The following is a 16,490-nucleotide window of genomic DNA, read 5'->3' as shown; positions in this document are numbered from 1 at the left end:
TGAATCAGGCATCCAACATATGGAAATTCTTTCATTCAGTTTAAAGTAGCAGAATTTTTGTCATTGAGGGTTATTATTAAAATTGTTTACAGTTTACATTATCGCTATTTTAAATTTAGTGTATTCAAATTCAAATTTAAAATTTATTTATTTCATACATAAGGTTTACACTACATTAGGCATTGCAGCCTGAAATAGCAGAAGCTCGTACTTGGGCGCAGTTCAGTCTAGTTATATAAAATTGAACAGTGTTTATTCAGCACAATAATATTAATATATAGTAAAATACAAATTCCTGAAAAATTAATTTCGTTGGGTAATCAAAAGGTTTATATAGACAAATTTTGATAATTGAATAATTTCAAGGGAAAAATTGTTCTGGAGCCAGGTATCGATCCTGGGACTCTTTGCTTAGTGCACAAATGCTCTACCGACTGAGCTACCCCAGGAACTATACACGACACCGTCACAATTCTTCCCTTTATATCCACACAACTCAAATGGACAGATAAGATGTCAGAACCCAACTATGAGTGCACACAATTCTATGTGACTTAAATTATGGCTTTCTGTTAATGTACCTACAGTAACGAATATATTATGCAAATCTGGTTTTCAGGTAGAAGCTCCCTATCAAGCAGGCGTGAATAATTTCAAGGGAAAAATTGTTGCAGGGCCAGGTATCGATCCCGGGACCCTTTGCTTAGTGCATGAATGCTCTACTGACTGAGCTACCCCAGGAACTATACACGACACCGTCACAATTCTTCCCTTTATATCCACACAACTCAAATGGGCTGACAAAACAGCAGTTGGGTTGATCAGTGACATTGTTACTCAGCACGAGATGGGCACTGGAAATTTTAAGCTTGTATTCCCTGAAACTGCATATTCAGGCATTTCGTGTACAATAATGACGTTGTGTCAAAGAATATTGTAATATATTAATGCTTGTCTTGTATCTCTGGTTCTGACATAATGGAACTGAAGTGCTTGCAGTAACAAGTAAAATCAGTGGTATCGTGAGTACTTGGCTTTGCATCCCCGTGTATGAAGTGCCAAAACTGAAGTTATTTTTTCTGCTATATGGGAAGCAAACTACCTAGCACTGCATCATGGTGACATGAAGCAATGGTGGAATGCCAGTAAAAGAAATGGTAGTACCCCACGAAAACCACAACCAAACATCTCCTTTGTACACCACAAATTCTGCTGGCATTTGAACCTGGGTTACCATAATGGAAAGCCAACCCCTCTAGCTGTTTGGCTAATGGTGTACCCTAGAGCTGTTACGTCATGTCACCATTAAGTTTCCAATATATGGAGAAAGTAATTTTATTACATACTTTGGGTCATAATTTGATCTAGTTTTTTTCGTCACTTACACAGTCTGAAAATGAAGTATTTTCAACAGTTACGTTTTTCACATTTGAGCTACTCTTTGTTAACACAGAGCAGGATGAACGTCCCATAAAGTCATGTTACCACTAAGACTGCCACATATATCACTTGCATTGTGGTCATGTGTTCTAACGATTACAGTCTTGGTGTTTGATTGTTACTTTGCCCATTATCATTCTGTTCCAGAATCCTGTTTATGCTCACTTCATAAGTTCAGGATGTTACCCTACACTTTGAAGTGCTCAAAGCCATGTACTTCATCTTTCTATTTTATTTATGTTCAAACATGCATGTACATGTGTTTTATTTGATTTTATACCATATTCAATTTTACTACATTTTTTCCTTACAGTTACACCGCTTGTGTCTACAACTGTACCTGAGCAACCACCAAACCAAATTCTTTTCCTTACAAATCTCCCAGATGAAACAAATGAAATGATGCTTTCCATGTTATTTAACCAGTAAGTATTTATATGAATATAAGTAATTCGTAGTTACTCTTTTTTATTCTTTAACCACAATACATACCTCAATTACATTGATACAATAGAAATTATGTAATCTCATTTGATTGTTAGTATTGCAAATACTTTAATCGGAAGTGAAGACTTAAGTATGCTCATTTAATTTTTATGTTGATAGTTGAAGACATCAGTGTCACAAAGACGATATTCTCGTTCATATTTTCATCATTCAAAAGACAGAGGCAGAGTTAAATATTTGTAATAATAATGAGCTCGTATCGAATACTCCTCTCAAACTGCGCCAATTGTTATCTGTAAAACTGCACTATTTAAACTGAAGTTAAGTAGCTAGCTTTAACTCAGTTCATCTCGCATGTTGCGTGACAGTATGGATTCACTACATCTCCAATTACAAGCCATTGTTTCTTATTTCAACATTCGAATAAATTTTCACACCCTTAGAGTAAGTATGGGCAGATAGTTTTTTTATCGATCGAAACATTGAATGAGGAGCATTCAATCCGGTGCTATGGATTGGATTTGGCGTAGCTCAGTGGTCAGAGCGCTTGGTACATAGAACCAAGGACCCGGGTTTGATCTCCGGTGCCGGAGCGAATTTTTCTCCTCAAATATTAACGGTAACTAAGCTTGAATTATGTCCATAACGTGGTCGTTTTAATGTTAATAGGATTTCTTTCATTTATCCATTCAGATTGATTTATAAGATACATCAAACATACATATAATAACATTCAACATTGCATAATACAGCTGTCTTCTACCCGGTGCTTTTCCCAAAACATGGCAGTGGATGCAAGCATCAATTTGTCCCTACTCTAAACTTCTGCACAGCCTCGGGTGTAGGGGCTTAGTCATGGCAGACAATTTAGTTTCACAAAGATGCGTGATTGAAAACCAAATAAGAAATCTGATTGTTATTTCATGTAAATTTGGATATTCATTTTTCATTCTTACCTGGAATTTCGAATTACTGATAGATTTAAAAGTACTTTCCAGTCCTTGTTTGATGATAATTCAAGAAGTTGAATGGTTTCTTCATGGGAAAGGGTTGTCCCTTTGTGTTCAACAGAGGGATTTACAATCCACATGTTTTGTTGCAGTCGGCTTGCAGACAATTTTTATGGCTGATCATAAGCAGCGGTATTCCCTTCCCCGAAAATTGAAAAACTCATAAGTCTGAAGAATTTCCGATCATTAAAAAATATGTGGTTTGGTCATTGACATATGCAACACGGACGTAATTTAGATAGATTTTAGAATTTAGGGTTTAGAGACGATCTGGATCTGTGCTTTTCAACACAATCAAGAAACTTATTCTCCTAAGAATATTTCCATGATAAAATATTTATTCGTGAAAAATATTAGAAAAGTAAAATGTCAAGTTCCAGGAGAATGTCTCGCGGCCCAGGAAAATTGATGCCAGTGCCCATACCGAGCCACAGCCTGGAAGTTGAGAAACACTGATTTAGACCACTTGAAATTAAGGGAGATTCACTTGCTTAACATCGTACTTAATGAAACTTTGCAGATAAAGTAATACTAATGCCAGTTTGTATATCACTTTCTTGACAAACTTGATGAAAAGTGTAATTCTGAGGTTAGTTTTCCATAAATCACCATTTCTTCAGTCATACTGCTCTGTTATGGTTATCTTTTAATGTGTATCTTGCTGTTGTAGTGTTACCTATTGTCTCTGTCTTGCTTTTCTTCATCTCCAAATCGGGTGAATGTTATACTGATTCAGCATGTTTTGCTATTAGATCTATGCAAGAGATAGTAAATATCAACACCTTAAGAACAATACACTTTGCATACTTCCACTCGGTAATGAGTTTTGGAATAATATTCTGGGGAAATTCCATAGATAGTAACAGTATATTCCTACTACAAAAAAGAGTAATTAGAATAATAGTGGGTGCCAAATCTAGGGAATCGTGTAGGACCATTTTCAAAAAACTACAAATAATGCCCAAGGCTTGTCAGTATATTTTTTCATTAATAATCTTCCTTGTATGTAATCGTGAAAGCTTTGTAACTAATTTCATAGCATAAATACCCGTCAAAAAATTGCTTTCATACTCCATCGGCAAGTCTATCATGCTATTGAAAAGGAGTGTGTTATTATAACAATAAACATTTTTAATAGCCTCCCTATGGATATAAAAGATTATTTAGGGCCAAATTAAAGAAGTATCTAATTTCTCACGCCTTCTATTCTGTAGGTGAATTCATGACATTCAACAGCACTTCATGAATATTTCTGTGTTGTAGTAGTAGACTATATTGTAAAACTCTCTTGTATATATTTCAATCTAGATTGTGACTGTAATAAAGACTTTATAGTACTATTAAGGTTTTTTGTTTTTGTGTTTTCTTTTTCATTTGACATGTTCCATATTCTAGCTGTGAAACGATGTACAAATACCATGGAATGTAAGTAAATACAATACAGTACAGGTATAGTGGTGTAATTAACGACAAAAATGCCATTATTCATGTGTTGTTACTGATTCTGTGTGGCTTTTGCATGAGAAATTATATTGTGGCAGCAGTACACAGGAAAGTGTATATTTACAGGAGAAATGTCTTTAATTTTTTATTTACAGGGAAAGCATAGGCTAACCATACAATTGTCGCTTTCTCTGGCTTTACTATAATTATATACATGTACAGTCTGATCTTTAAGTCGCTCTACAGTAGTGGAATAAGTGAGAACCTGCTAGATACGAGGAATATAGTGGTAACCCTGCTCTATGTTAGCATTATTGTAAACAACCATTCAAAAATCCCTCTTGGTGTAGGGACAGTGGTGGACTGGTTGAAGTGAATTTAGAGAAATTAGTATAAAGAGAGAAAACCAAATAATAATATTAATATTAATAAGTGAACTTACCCTTTCAAATAAGGTGCTGAAATGTCCTCCATTCTGTCCAAGGCATAGATCCACACGTTTTATTTATTATTGTGGGACACTTTAATTGAAGTTTATTTTGTCACTGAATTTGTGTAATTTCTTATTGCCAAGGTAAGCAATTCTTTAGGATTGTTTTGAAGTAGGAAGCTATGAACTTCTCTGCAGGTATATTATCTGCTTTACTGTGGACAGACTTAAAGATATATAGTAAGTGAAATGAATTGAATATGAATGTCTTCTTCACAGATTTCCTGGATTTAAAGAAGTTAGATTGGTTCCTAACCGGCATGACATTGCTTTTGTTGAGTTTGAGAATGAACTACAATCTGGTGCTGCGAAAGATGCTCTCCAAGGGTTCAAAATTACTCCTTCCCATGCAATGAAAATATCATTTGCGAAGAAGTGAAGAGTGTGTGTGAGTGTATATGTAGACTTCTATTTTTATTCTTCAGAAGTGTCAGCAATATTTATATGTCTTATTCTCTTACATGCTAGTTTGAACCAGCAATTTGAGTGATCAAACATTTTATACAATAAAATATTAAATCTATTTTATTCTCAAATTTTAAAGTGAAATTGTCTTACAGAGTGGAGGTTCAATTATTGTCATTCTCTACTATCATTTCTACTAACTGTCATACACTGTTCATTACCATCAAATTCGTGACTGTCGAAGTGCTATCAGTCAGACCATGTATGGGTATATTTCTCCTGGATGATGTAAGATTTTCAGAATCTTGAAAATCCACTCGTGTGCATGGGTGTTTTGTAGGCACAGTCGTTAAACAAATGTGGTAACCCATCAAAACACGTAATTAAATGTTTATTGAATTTTACAGTATTTACTAAGCTTTTCTGTTGAAGAACTATAAGAAATGTAATGAACGTATTTAGTTTTAATTCAATTAAACTAATTTGATTTTGTTAAGTGAGGATAATAGAAAGTTTTTTTCAAGGTTATAATCTAAAGAAATACATTTGTGTGTAGTTATTTTATTTTGAGAATGAATTGTCACTATAACATTGGTTTAAACATTTCAGTTGTCATTACGATAAATTGTGGAGTTTTTTTTAATTAATTAATGACGATAATCTACTGTACAATTACATAAATTGTATTATGATGCACAGACAAACAATTATTACAAATTTTACAGTTCACTTATTTTCTCTCTCTCTCTCTGCTTATATTTCTTTTCTTTCTTCTTTTTTCTTTCTAGAAGGAGGAAGAAATACTTTGTGAAGCTAAAAATGTAACTATTTTATGTGAGAATCACTTTTGAATAATATGGTATAGATTCACTCACAGGTTATTCTTTCATAATAATTGCGAGGTTAACTATAATATATTTTCATTAATCAAAATAATGAAGTGATTTGACTTTGTGTATGATTCTCTGTATATATCGCACCCTTAAAATAATATTGCCATAACTACTAACAGTTAATTTTGAGTAAATGCAAGATAAACTTTTCAAACCCGTATGAATAATCAGAATTACCAAGTATCAATGTGAGCCCTGCAGACTTTGCACTTGAACTTAGAGATATGACAGTTCTACTGTTTGATAGAGGATTAAATGAAGATTACAAAACCGCCTGTAAATCAAAATTCATTTTTTGGCAGTTACGACAGTATTATTCTAGAGGTGCAATATAGGTTAGTCTGTAATTTGAGATACAGAAGAATTGTCCCATATATTCTGTGTATGCAATGCTCAAATGATTCTGTGAAATTTTAAACAAAATTATTTGTGTTTTACAGTTTTATAATAATAGAAACCTGTAATTAATTTTTATGTAAATGTGGTTATTTCTCAAGGAAATGGTATTTGTAATGAAGCGTTCACAAGGTGTGTGTTATTCATTCCTTCTTCTGCTTTGATTAATTACATTTCTGTACATTCCCAAAAGAGAATGCTGTACATATTTGAATGTGCCTTGTGAAATTCTTGAGGTGTAACTTTCGTACTTTGCTATTGTTTTGCATTTTTCAAAAATTGTTTTTTATTATTTTTTTTATTTTCTTATGTTATAAAATTGTATGGACAGACACTTAAAATTACATCAAATACTTTCATAACAACTTTACAGCCTTCATGAAAGTTAGACTAGACGGCATTTCGGAAGGCAGTCAGCTGCTATATGTGCCGTAGCATTTCTGGTATGTGACGTCACAAGCTTGTACAGTTGAACCAATGGGAATCAGTCTATAACAAGTACTTCCCGAGTTCGTTTGTTCACGTGTGAATGTTTCAGTACATTGAATAAGTAAAACTAACATTTACTGTGTGTGTAAAATAAATGGATTAAGAGACTGTAAAAAGACAAGTATTGCACAGGTAGGCATGGCAAATAGTGTTTAAGGTGTATAATTATTTTAAAAACGCTGACGAGCAGAACGCTGCAGGCCATCTTGATGCTGGTTGCAACATTGCCAACACGCAAGAAACAACTGCGAACCTTGTGTTGTGGGATTGAGAATCATGCAAAGAATACTGTTAGTGAAGGAAAGAGGGTTTGTTTGTGTCATGCTTACAGTAATGAATGGCTAAGGTCATTATTGTTTTTTGATAATTTAAATTCTCTCCTGCGCTATTTGTATTGCACGTGTGCATGAAGTACGATGTGGCAATGTTGTATGCTGCCTTACTCTCTCTATCTGTCTCTCTCGACACAAACACTAGCAGACTACTGCCTTCCGAATTGCCATCGACATTAGTTCACCAAGAAATTGTATTTATGTGTATTTCATTGTGGCATAATTCTTCAATCATGAAATACCGCAGTTGGTAAGAGCACAAGCTGTCATGTCACATCATTATAAGTTTATGCAGTGAACCAGTTTTGAACGAATCTTTGGGGGATTAATATTTTTAGGAAGTTTGATTTTCTTAAAATTGTGTTTTCACTTAATATAAACAGAGGAGAGCTAAGAGTAGAAATTAAAACATCATAGCCCATTTAAAATACTACACTATATTTATATATTCTTAATACTCATTAAATTTACTATTACCGAACATACATTAACAATAAACTTCCGCTAACACACAATATGAAATTTCCAGAAAATCACAGTCAAATACTTTTTAGTGCTGTAATTAAATGTACAATTTCTTATGCAAACACACAATAACATTTCTACAAGCTTACTTATGATTGAGATATCAGTGCATACTATCGTTGCAATGTACTGGTGTGACAATATCTTGTACAGAAATCTGTCATTAATCCTTGAAATAGATTTGGAATTTAGCTAAAATGTATTGTGTACGAGTATTTGTAAATCCTTTGTATTCCTTAGAAGGAGAATTTTCCTTAAAGTGGGATTCCTTAACCTTAGGGCACCATAATTTGAATACCATATTTTCTTGAATAAGCCATGCACCCCACTTTTGAAAGACAAAGAAAAAATATAAATAAATAAAATAAATAAACATATTACAAACATAAAACTTTCAACTAATGTATTCGGGACAAATTAAAAACTATTAAACACAAATACAGTTTATCCTGGAACAGGATGCATTTCAAACCCAACCTACGTGCACGCACTGCATGCTTCAGTAAATTAACTGCCATCATTTTGTATGATACTATGTGGTTTGTTATAATAAATACCTGCTATCACTATCAACTTCTTTCATTCTGCACAGTTTTCGTCATCACTCGAGCACTTCTTCACTCTCACTTCTCCATACACAAACATCCTCTGTTCTATCCAACTGATTGGAGATGTTACACTTTTTGAAGCCCTTTCCAACATGAGTGCCCATTGCGAATATAAGATGTACAAACTATACACTTATCTCACTTCAACTTGATTCTGACCCGTACTGCTAATCCAAACGTCATTTAGCAATGTTAACAATAGAAATAACCGCACAGGAAGATAATGGCATGTGCTATCACATTAGTAGTTGCACAGGAGGAAAATCAGTCAATGTTGCCAACTTCATTTTGATAAGCCGCACATCCATATTTTTTACTTATACATTTCGGGAAAAAAGTGTTTGGGGTATTCGATAAAATATGGTACCTTTGTGATACATAGCTGACTGGGATTTAATTGCTGTAATATGCCATTTTAATAAATGTGTGCCTCTACTAAAGTAGACTTTCGGTTTTTTTAACAATACAGTTACTGTCTACTAAAGTTGATGCTACAAGTCATAAGGTTAAAAGGAGACTGAATTACCTTGGTTTTATGGTAGTTCTGCCAGTATTTTCGAAATCACTCCTTAAAAACGAACTTTAAAATGAGATTTTACTGTATGACCACTCTTTCGAGATTTATAACTTTATTGTGCAATGTTCCTAGGTAAATTCGATCAGTGTTAGACAATGTGAAATGATTTGCCTTTTACCAATACATTTTCTGCCCATCTCTGAATCTAAAGTTGAACAATTTGGTATGTGCATTCCAATGCATTACAAATCATTACACAGAGACTTTCGTTATTCTGTACTTTACAATCTCAGATGATTCCTATTCACCTGTACTGTTAAATGACTGCTTTTAACCAGGCAGAACATGGTGGAAGCATAGTGGAAAGATTTTAAATGTTGAAACTCCTTAGTCCAGCATTAATCCCTTAGGGCCGTATTCATAGACATTTTTAGCGCGGGCTTTCGGTGGATGATCAGCATTTTTCATATTCATAAACCAGTGTTAGCGATAGGATATGATTTGAATTCTGTACTAGTAACCAGTGGATAGCCGGGGCTAGCTTAGTACGCTCGTAGCGCATGCTGCAAAATGTCTATGAATAGCACCCTTAATGAATATACATATTTTTTTTTTATTTTCTGTCACGAATGATAATTATGTTAAGGGATCTCATAAGTGTCACGACAGGTAATTCGAAGAGCTTAAATCAGATTAGCAGAGCAGTCACAGAGCAAGTGAAAAACAGTCCCCTCTTCTGTGAAAGTCTTTGAATATTGAGCACTTCACTGACAGTATCCATGTGATTTGCACTGCATTGCGATATTTTAAATACCTACTCATACAGTGTCCAAGTCTTATAATATCTCTTGGAAATTATCACAGTATGTGTTGTGGTAATCATGTTATGAAAGGAGTGAAGACTAAGACTTAACAAATAGATGTACACTCTGAGATAAAAGTAATCGGTATTTTACTTGTGATCAGTTCACTGAATGATGTGGGACCTCATTGTGCGCCCTTCACAATGCTTCAAAAACCATTACAATAACTCATTGCCAGGTTCTTTAATATAATGAAGTGGTGCAGTCGTGTTAAAGGGATTCACAACAGGGAAAGAGAAATTATTTCAAATGTTATCGAGGACTGTGATGAAGAAGCAGTCAAAAAGTGCTTACAAATGTGTCTATAAAAGGCAACTGACAGAACTGTAAGAAAGACTGTCTCAAGGAATAGGAAAGTTAGGAATAAGGAGGTGAACAAATCACAAAGAACACCAGGCTAGAATTCACATATAATTTTCTTGGTTGGTGTGGTTCGAAATGTCTTTTTGCTGCCTATTGCCATTCTCTTTCGTGTATTGCACAATGCCAGAGTGCGAATCAAGCTCCTTCTAAAGGGGGTGAAACATTCAACAAATTCCTCATGTATCGACATTCTTTACACACAGAAATTTAATTTTTTTTAAATAGGCTAAATGCCTTTTCATTTACATGAACGAAATGTTTATATTAAAAGGGTGAATGTTATTTGTCTAATTTCTATATTACAGTGTTTAATACATTTATCATATTATGAAAAGTACACAAAAGAGAAACAAAGTAACAAACAATGAAGTACATTACCTTAATTAAATAATTTGCTTGCATGAGTTGATGTCTTTGAAGTTTCCTGTCTGTGGCAGAGTGGTGGCCCTCTTTTATCCAATCAGCTGCAAACCGTTTTGTGGAAAATCTTCTAAAGCAGGTCCATATATAGATATAAACATCAGAGGTGATAGTGACTAATATGCATTCTGTTAATGTCGTCAATGTATTGAACGCTCTTTCACACTCTGCTGGCACCACTTCAATTCTGTTGAACAGCTCCTTTAAATTATTACCTACATATTCCTGTTTTTTAACATCTTTATATAAACGAAATTCCTTAATAATTTCAGAGATATTAGAGTCATCGTAATTTTTATCACAGATTTTTAATGAATTGCAAAGCGATTCAATTTTGTAATCACCAAACAGAACAAGTTCACTGCAGTTTGTAGGCCATAGGCTTTGGTGTAACACTTCACTATATTTAAAAAAAGTGATTAGAATTTGAGAATCTTGTACTCAGATTATCAATTAGACCTTGTAAGAACTGTTGTCTGAAGTTCTTGAAAGTTTCCTTGCTTTTATTGGATGGTTCTTTTATATCTTGACCTTGACACTTCCCGGTTGTTGAATATTCAACAAATGCTGCTTTGAGATAAATCCCTTCAGCTTCTTTCATTACATTTAAGGACTTGATACACTTTTCTCACAAGGTACATTTGTGATAAAGATATAAAATCAAATATGATGGAAAGCTCAGCTGTAATCAGTGTTTATGGTACCAATTGTAGCTGCCCATAATGCAATTATATAATGTTTATGAGCCTAGATAGATGTTGGTATAATAATGAATACGGAAGGAAACTCACCTATAAATATTATTCTACTACTTTAGCTTCCTTGCATATACTTAAACATGTTTGTGGGTGTTGATGTAGAAATCCATTAAGCACAAACAACGACAATAAGCACATTGCATAAAAGATGCATATCTGCAGTTGGGAGTTGGGCAACTCGAATCTTCAGTGTCCCAGATAACAGTGGCAGGAGCTTCAAATGCATCACATTCAACTGGAAAAGTAGCTTTCTTCCAGGCATGCTTAATAATGTTAGTGAATATGGAGGATAAACACATACAGATAACAACCACTCCAATTGGTGCAACTTCCCTTGTTCAACCGTTAGATGTATATTTTTTTTCGTCAATGGAAGAAGTTCACCAAACGTTTTTGTGAGAGTTTTACTCTACAACATTGATATTGACCTCCAGAGCTGTAACGCTATCATCAATCTCCATGCACTTACCCATAATTAGTTCAGTGCCCCCATATTCACTAAGATGATTACTTTTCCAGTTGAATGTGATGCATTTGAAGCTCCTGTCAATGTTATCTGGGACACTGAAGATTCGAGTTGCTCAACCCCCAACTGCAGAATGCATTCATTCAAATGTGCTTATTGACGTTTACATTAATTGTGCTTAACGGATTTCTACATCAACACCCACAAACATGTTGAAGTACATGTAAGGACAGCTAAAATTAGTAGAATAATCTTTATTTATAGATGAGTTTCCTTCTGCATTTATTATTATACCAATATCTATCTAGGCTGATAAACATTGTATAATTACCACTATGGGCAGCTACAATTGGTACCATAAACATTGATGACAGCTAAACTTTCCATCATATTTGATTTTATACCATTATCAGTCAGGCACTTCGCGAATACCTTGTCAGATGAAACAGATTGCATCTGAGTTATTCAAATACAGTGAAAGTTGCTTCAGAACTTCTGAAGTGTGTTTGAACAATGCCAACTTTACAACAAAGGGCCATTTTGTGAATTTTTCTAGCAATCCTTGATATTTTGCTTTATTTCTTCCATTTGAGGAGCCATTTGGTTTCGAACTACTGGGCTAGTGATGAGTAACTTGTCATTACAGCCTTTACAAGATGATGCTACCCATCAAATGTTAAACATTTTCCCTATTTTTCTAAATTCATATCCAAAAGTAGTAGCAACTTCTTCTCTCTCTCTCTCTCTCTCTCTCTCTCTCTCTCTCTGACATTTTGGACTGACTGAAAAAATTCTATAGAAAGAGCCTAGAAATTACTTAAAATGAAGAGGGACTGACATTGAATTAATAACATAATTTATAGCGAGTTCAAGTTTATGATTTAAGTAATGATTAACAATCAATTCTCTGTTACGGTATATCTACTCTTCAAGAATGTAACTACATCTTTATATGCTCCTTGAAGATTGACTCCCTTTAATGGCGGATGCTAGCCGGTTCAATTTGTGACATTTTTTTCGCCTGCCACTCACGTGTATGTGTCTCAAGTATTACAAACTCTTTGGTTACAACACATCCACAACCTCTACTAACCACTAAACAAGTGGACGAGGATTGAAAAAGTAGCTTTTAGTATACTTTCATCTATGGGAAATACATTTTCACCAAAGTCAGTCACTAATTGTCGCAAAAAAAACTTTGTTTTGTTTTCCTTTCGGCATTTCTACGTCTTCACTTGTGAGATACAATATGCTGACTGCGGGCACTGCAGCTGCAGTATTTGTTCTTTTGCATTGAATGGGAGGAAGCAAGTAACACACGTGATCAGAAATTAAGGCTGATGCAACCATAAAGAATATTCCTGTAAGATGCAATCGAATTGTGTAAGCAATCTGCAGTAGATTCTTGAATATAACTATGACTACAGTGTAAAAAAATCCGTTCCTAAAAAATTACCAATAGACAATAAAAGACCGAAAAATGCAAAATAATGCAAAATAAAAGTAGGCTATATTTATCCATGTTGCAGTGAAACGAGTTTGTATTGCAACCTGCATTGTCTGTGGTGTTTCTGAAAAAAGATGATATTTCATCAACTTCAGAGTCCTATTGATAACTATTTACGGTACCATAATAGTCAAATACTGAGAATGAGTATAAGAACTGGATCATAATACGTAGTTGCATTTTAGGTACTATTTTTCTGGAAAAAGGTGCGTCTTATGCTCCGAAAATTACAATCTGATTTAACTTAGCCTGTTGTGTTTAATATCATAATAAAACGTCAAAACCAAAACACAACGATCGTCAACACCAGCAAAAGGGGCAGAACTGAAATCATTTTCACTTATTTGTGTATAAACATGACACACAGACACTTGTGTGTGATTATCATTCATGAATTTGTTGGGCAGGCTAAACACAATCATCCACTATAGCAGGAGTAGCTCAATTAGAATGGAGGAAAACGAAATAGAGATCTATGGTTTCAACATCTAGAATGGATTTTAATTTTTTAGTTGGTTATTTCACGATGCTATATCAATTACTAGGTTATTTAGCGTCGAGATTGGTGATAGCGAGATGGTATTTGCCGAGATGAGACCGAGGATTCGCCATAGAATACCTGGCATTCACCTTATGATTGGGAAAAACCTCGGAAAAAACCCAACTAGGTAATCAGCCCAAGCAGGGATCGAACCCGCGCCCGAACGCAACTTCAGACCGGCAGGCAGGTGCCTTAACCGACTGAGCCACGCTGATGGCTTTTTAGTTTTTATTATGTAAGAAGGAGTCCTCGAATTCATACTTTTGTCCCCAAATGTCCTCAGTTTTTAAGAAAACTTCCCAAATTGCCCATGTTTTCAAACGCAATTTTATTTTATTATTGTTAAGTCGTTAAAACTTAATAATATGATAGGTTATATCGTTATATTTTGTTAGGACATTGTAATAAAGGAATAGTGACAGACAAAACTCTATTTGGTCAAATTTATTCTACACTAATGGAGAGAAGATAGTGCTCGTATTTTTTCTACAATTTTAATACATAAATTGTATTCCTTAATTCTTACAAAGGGTTTTGAAATTCGGAAACAGAATTGTTTGTACCAGCAATAGCTGTTGGGTATGTGTAGCCAGTGGTATCTATTATGCATGCTAAACTAGACGGGTTTTGTATTTTGTGTATGTAATATAAAAAATGTCGGATCAGAAAAGGTAAAAGACGTAAATGTGTTGTAAGGATCAAATTAATGTCCTGGTCATTGTGCCAGGAAGAACACATGGAAATATATATGAAAGTGCTGTGGTCACTCACATTTGTTACTCTAAATTGTCCATATAGTGCAAAAGTGCTATTCCTGACTAGACAATTGCACTATAAGAAGGTACTTTTATGTTCCAAACCATAATACCACAGTCTACTATATACAGTCGCGAAGCTCAATATGTAGTAAAAATGCAAACATGGGTAGTTGCCCACCACTAGGATCGCTACTATCGCCTCATCGTCGCAGATCTCTCTCCTAGTAGACGACAGAATATGTTACACTTTCGTTATCGTGTTCTTTTGGAAAAATTAACACCTTCCTTCCATTATTGAAATATTAAATGCATAAAGTTACTTTATTATTTTAATGAAGTATATTAAATTCCACCATAAACTCGAAGATACCTGCAAGAAATAAGTAATATAATTTTTATTTGTACAAAACGAACTGAAATTTACTATAATAGCTTCACTCGTTCAAGATTATAGCGATAATTAACTATGAAACCAATAAATATTAATTTGCATTTCCCTTTACAACAATAATAATGGAAATATGAATTAATGGAGTAACTTACGCGTACCGGTACTTGTAGTGTAGGCTTATGTAGTTAACAAAGTGGGATGAGGTTAAGCAATAATAATCACACCAGAATTGGAAATAAAACGTGATCAATAAATTTTATTGCAACAGACTTTTTCTACGTCTCTAGTAAAGCAACAAATAAAAATAACAACAAAATTAACAGCTATAAGTAAAAACATATCCTTTGAAAAAAAATAGGCCTAAGCAATAATAATCCCACCAGAATTGAAAATAAAACGTGATCAATAAATTTCATTAAAACAAACTTTTTCTACGTCTTTAGTAAAATAACACATAGAAATAATAAAATTAATAGCTACAATTAAAAATATATCCTCTGAAAAAAAAAATAGACCTAACCTTTATTTCTCTGGAAATTTAGCAGCCTAGGTGACAGAACTTTAACCAGTATCTAATGTCCTTTCGGTTAGACTGAAACATTTCATTGTGAAATTTAAGGATATAATGTATTCTAACAGTCACAAAGGACTTCAAAATTAAGAGATTTGTTTCTGCACAGCATTCTTGTGGGAACCCAGGAACCTTTCTGAATCTTTCAGAAATCGGACAAAGGATAACTCTGGCTCTTTCTCTTACTGTTGCCACAATTTATAGCACTACAAACGTCTCCTCCTTGTCCCATATTATTATTTCAATTATTATATTTTAGCCATTAACATTTTCATTACAACAAATAACTAACATTTCACAAGCATCAATGTGAAATACGCAATGACCTAGCACTCGATAGTAATACGACACAGTCCAAAGTCGACCATGGACACAGCGAATAGGGATTATAAAGAATGGACACTTCGCGTCGGTACCACAGTCTAATATATACAGTCGCGCAACTTCAACACTTTTTTTGCCAACATTCACGACACTAGCGCTCAAGCGGCAGGCAAGGCACTGGTCATAGGGTTGATACAGCCAGCATGTGCTTTAAAGGTATGCGAGATGTTATAATAACGTTTTAATCATACGTCGGAATAAAGGCAATGTGTGCAATGACGAAAATTCCAGTAACAACAAGTTTAAATCTCCGAATTTGTCGTTCTTCAGATTCCCTAAAGACTAAGAGAAAATCATAACTCAGTCATAACCTATAATCCACGCTGTAGGTAGCCTACGTATTGTGTTCTATAAAACATTTATTAGTTATCAGTTACCCATTTGTATGTCAGGAAGGAGAGTTTAAATAAAAACAAAGTAAATACCTGTTACAGTAGATTATTGTTTTGCAGAGATCATGTGTAAATGTGTAA

The 16,490-nt window shown here is 34.2% G+C and overlaps 1 protein-coding gene and 1 long non-coding RNA gene across 5 annotated transcripts in view; one reads left to right on the top strand and one right to left on the bottom strand.

Annotated features, from left to right (window-relative positions):
- The window catches only part of LOC138708244 (U1 small nuclear ribonucleoprotein A-like), a 66,663-nt gene extending 60,932 nt beyond the window's left edge, over nt 1-5,731 (top strand). For all 4 annotated transcript variants that reach the window (XM_069838593.1, XM_069838594.1, XM_069838596.1 and 1 more), the window contains 2 exons: nt 1,754-1,865; nt 5,050-5,731. In XM_069838593.1, the coding sequence (XP_069694694.1) occupies nt 1,754-1,865; nt 5,050-5,209 (272 nt within the window). In that variant the 3' untranslated portion in view covers nt 5,210-5,731. The remainder of the gene's footprint in view (nt 1-1,753; nt 1,866-5,049) is intronic.
- A 1,956-nt stretch (nt 5,732-7,687) lies between these two features.
- On the bottom strand, nt 7,688-16,044 carry LOC138708246 (uncharacterized). The gene is made up of 2 exons (XR_011334653.1): nt 15,583-16,044; nt 7,688-15,041 (listed from the first exon to the last, which is right to left on the bottom strand). It is a non-coding gene; the product is annotated as an uncharacterized lncRNA (long non-coding RNA).
- Between the last annotated feature and the right edge of the window lie 446 nt (nt 16,045-16,490).

Source organism: Periplaneta americana, chromosome 10, assembly GCF_040183065.1.
Source record: "Periplaneta americana isolate PAMFEO1 chromosome 10, P.americana_PAMFEO1_priV1, whole genome shotgun sequence".
NCBI lineage: Eukaryota > Metazoa > Arthropoda > Insecta > Blattodea > Blattidae > Periplaneta > Periplaneta americana.
This window is presented reverse-complemented; position numbering and strand designations above follow the sequence as displayed.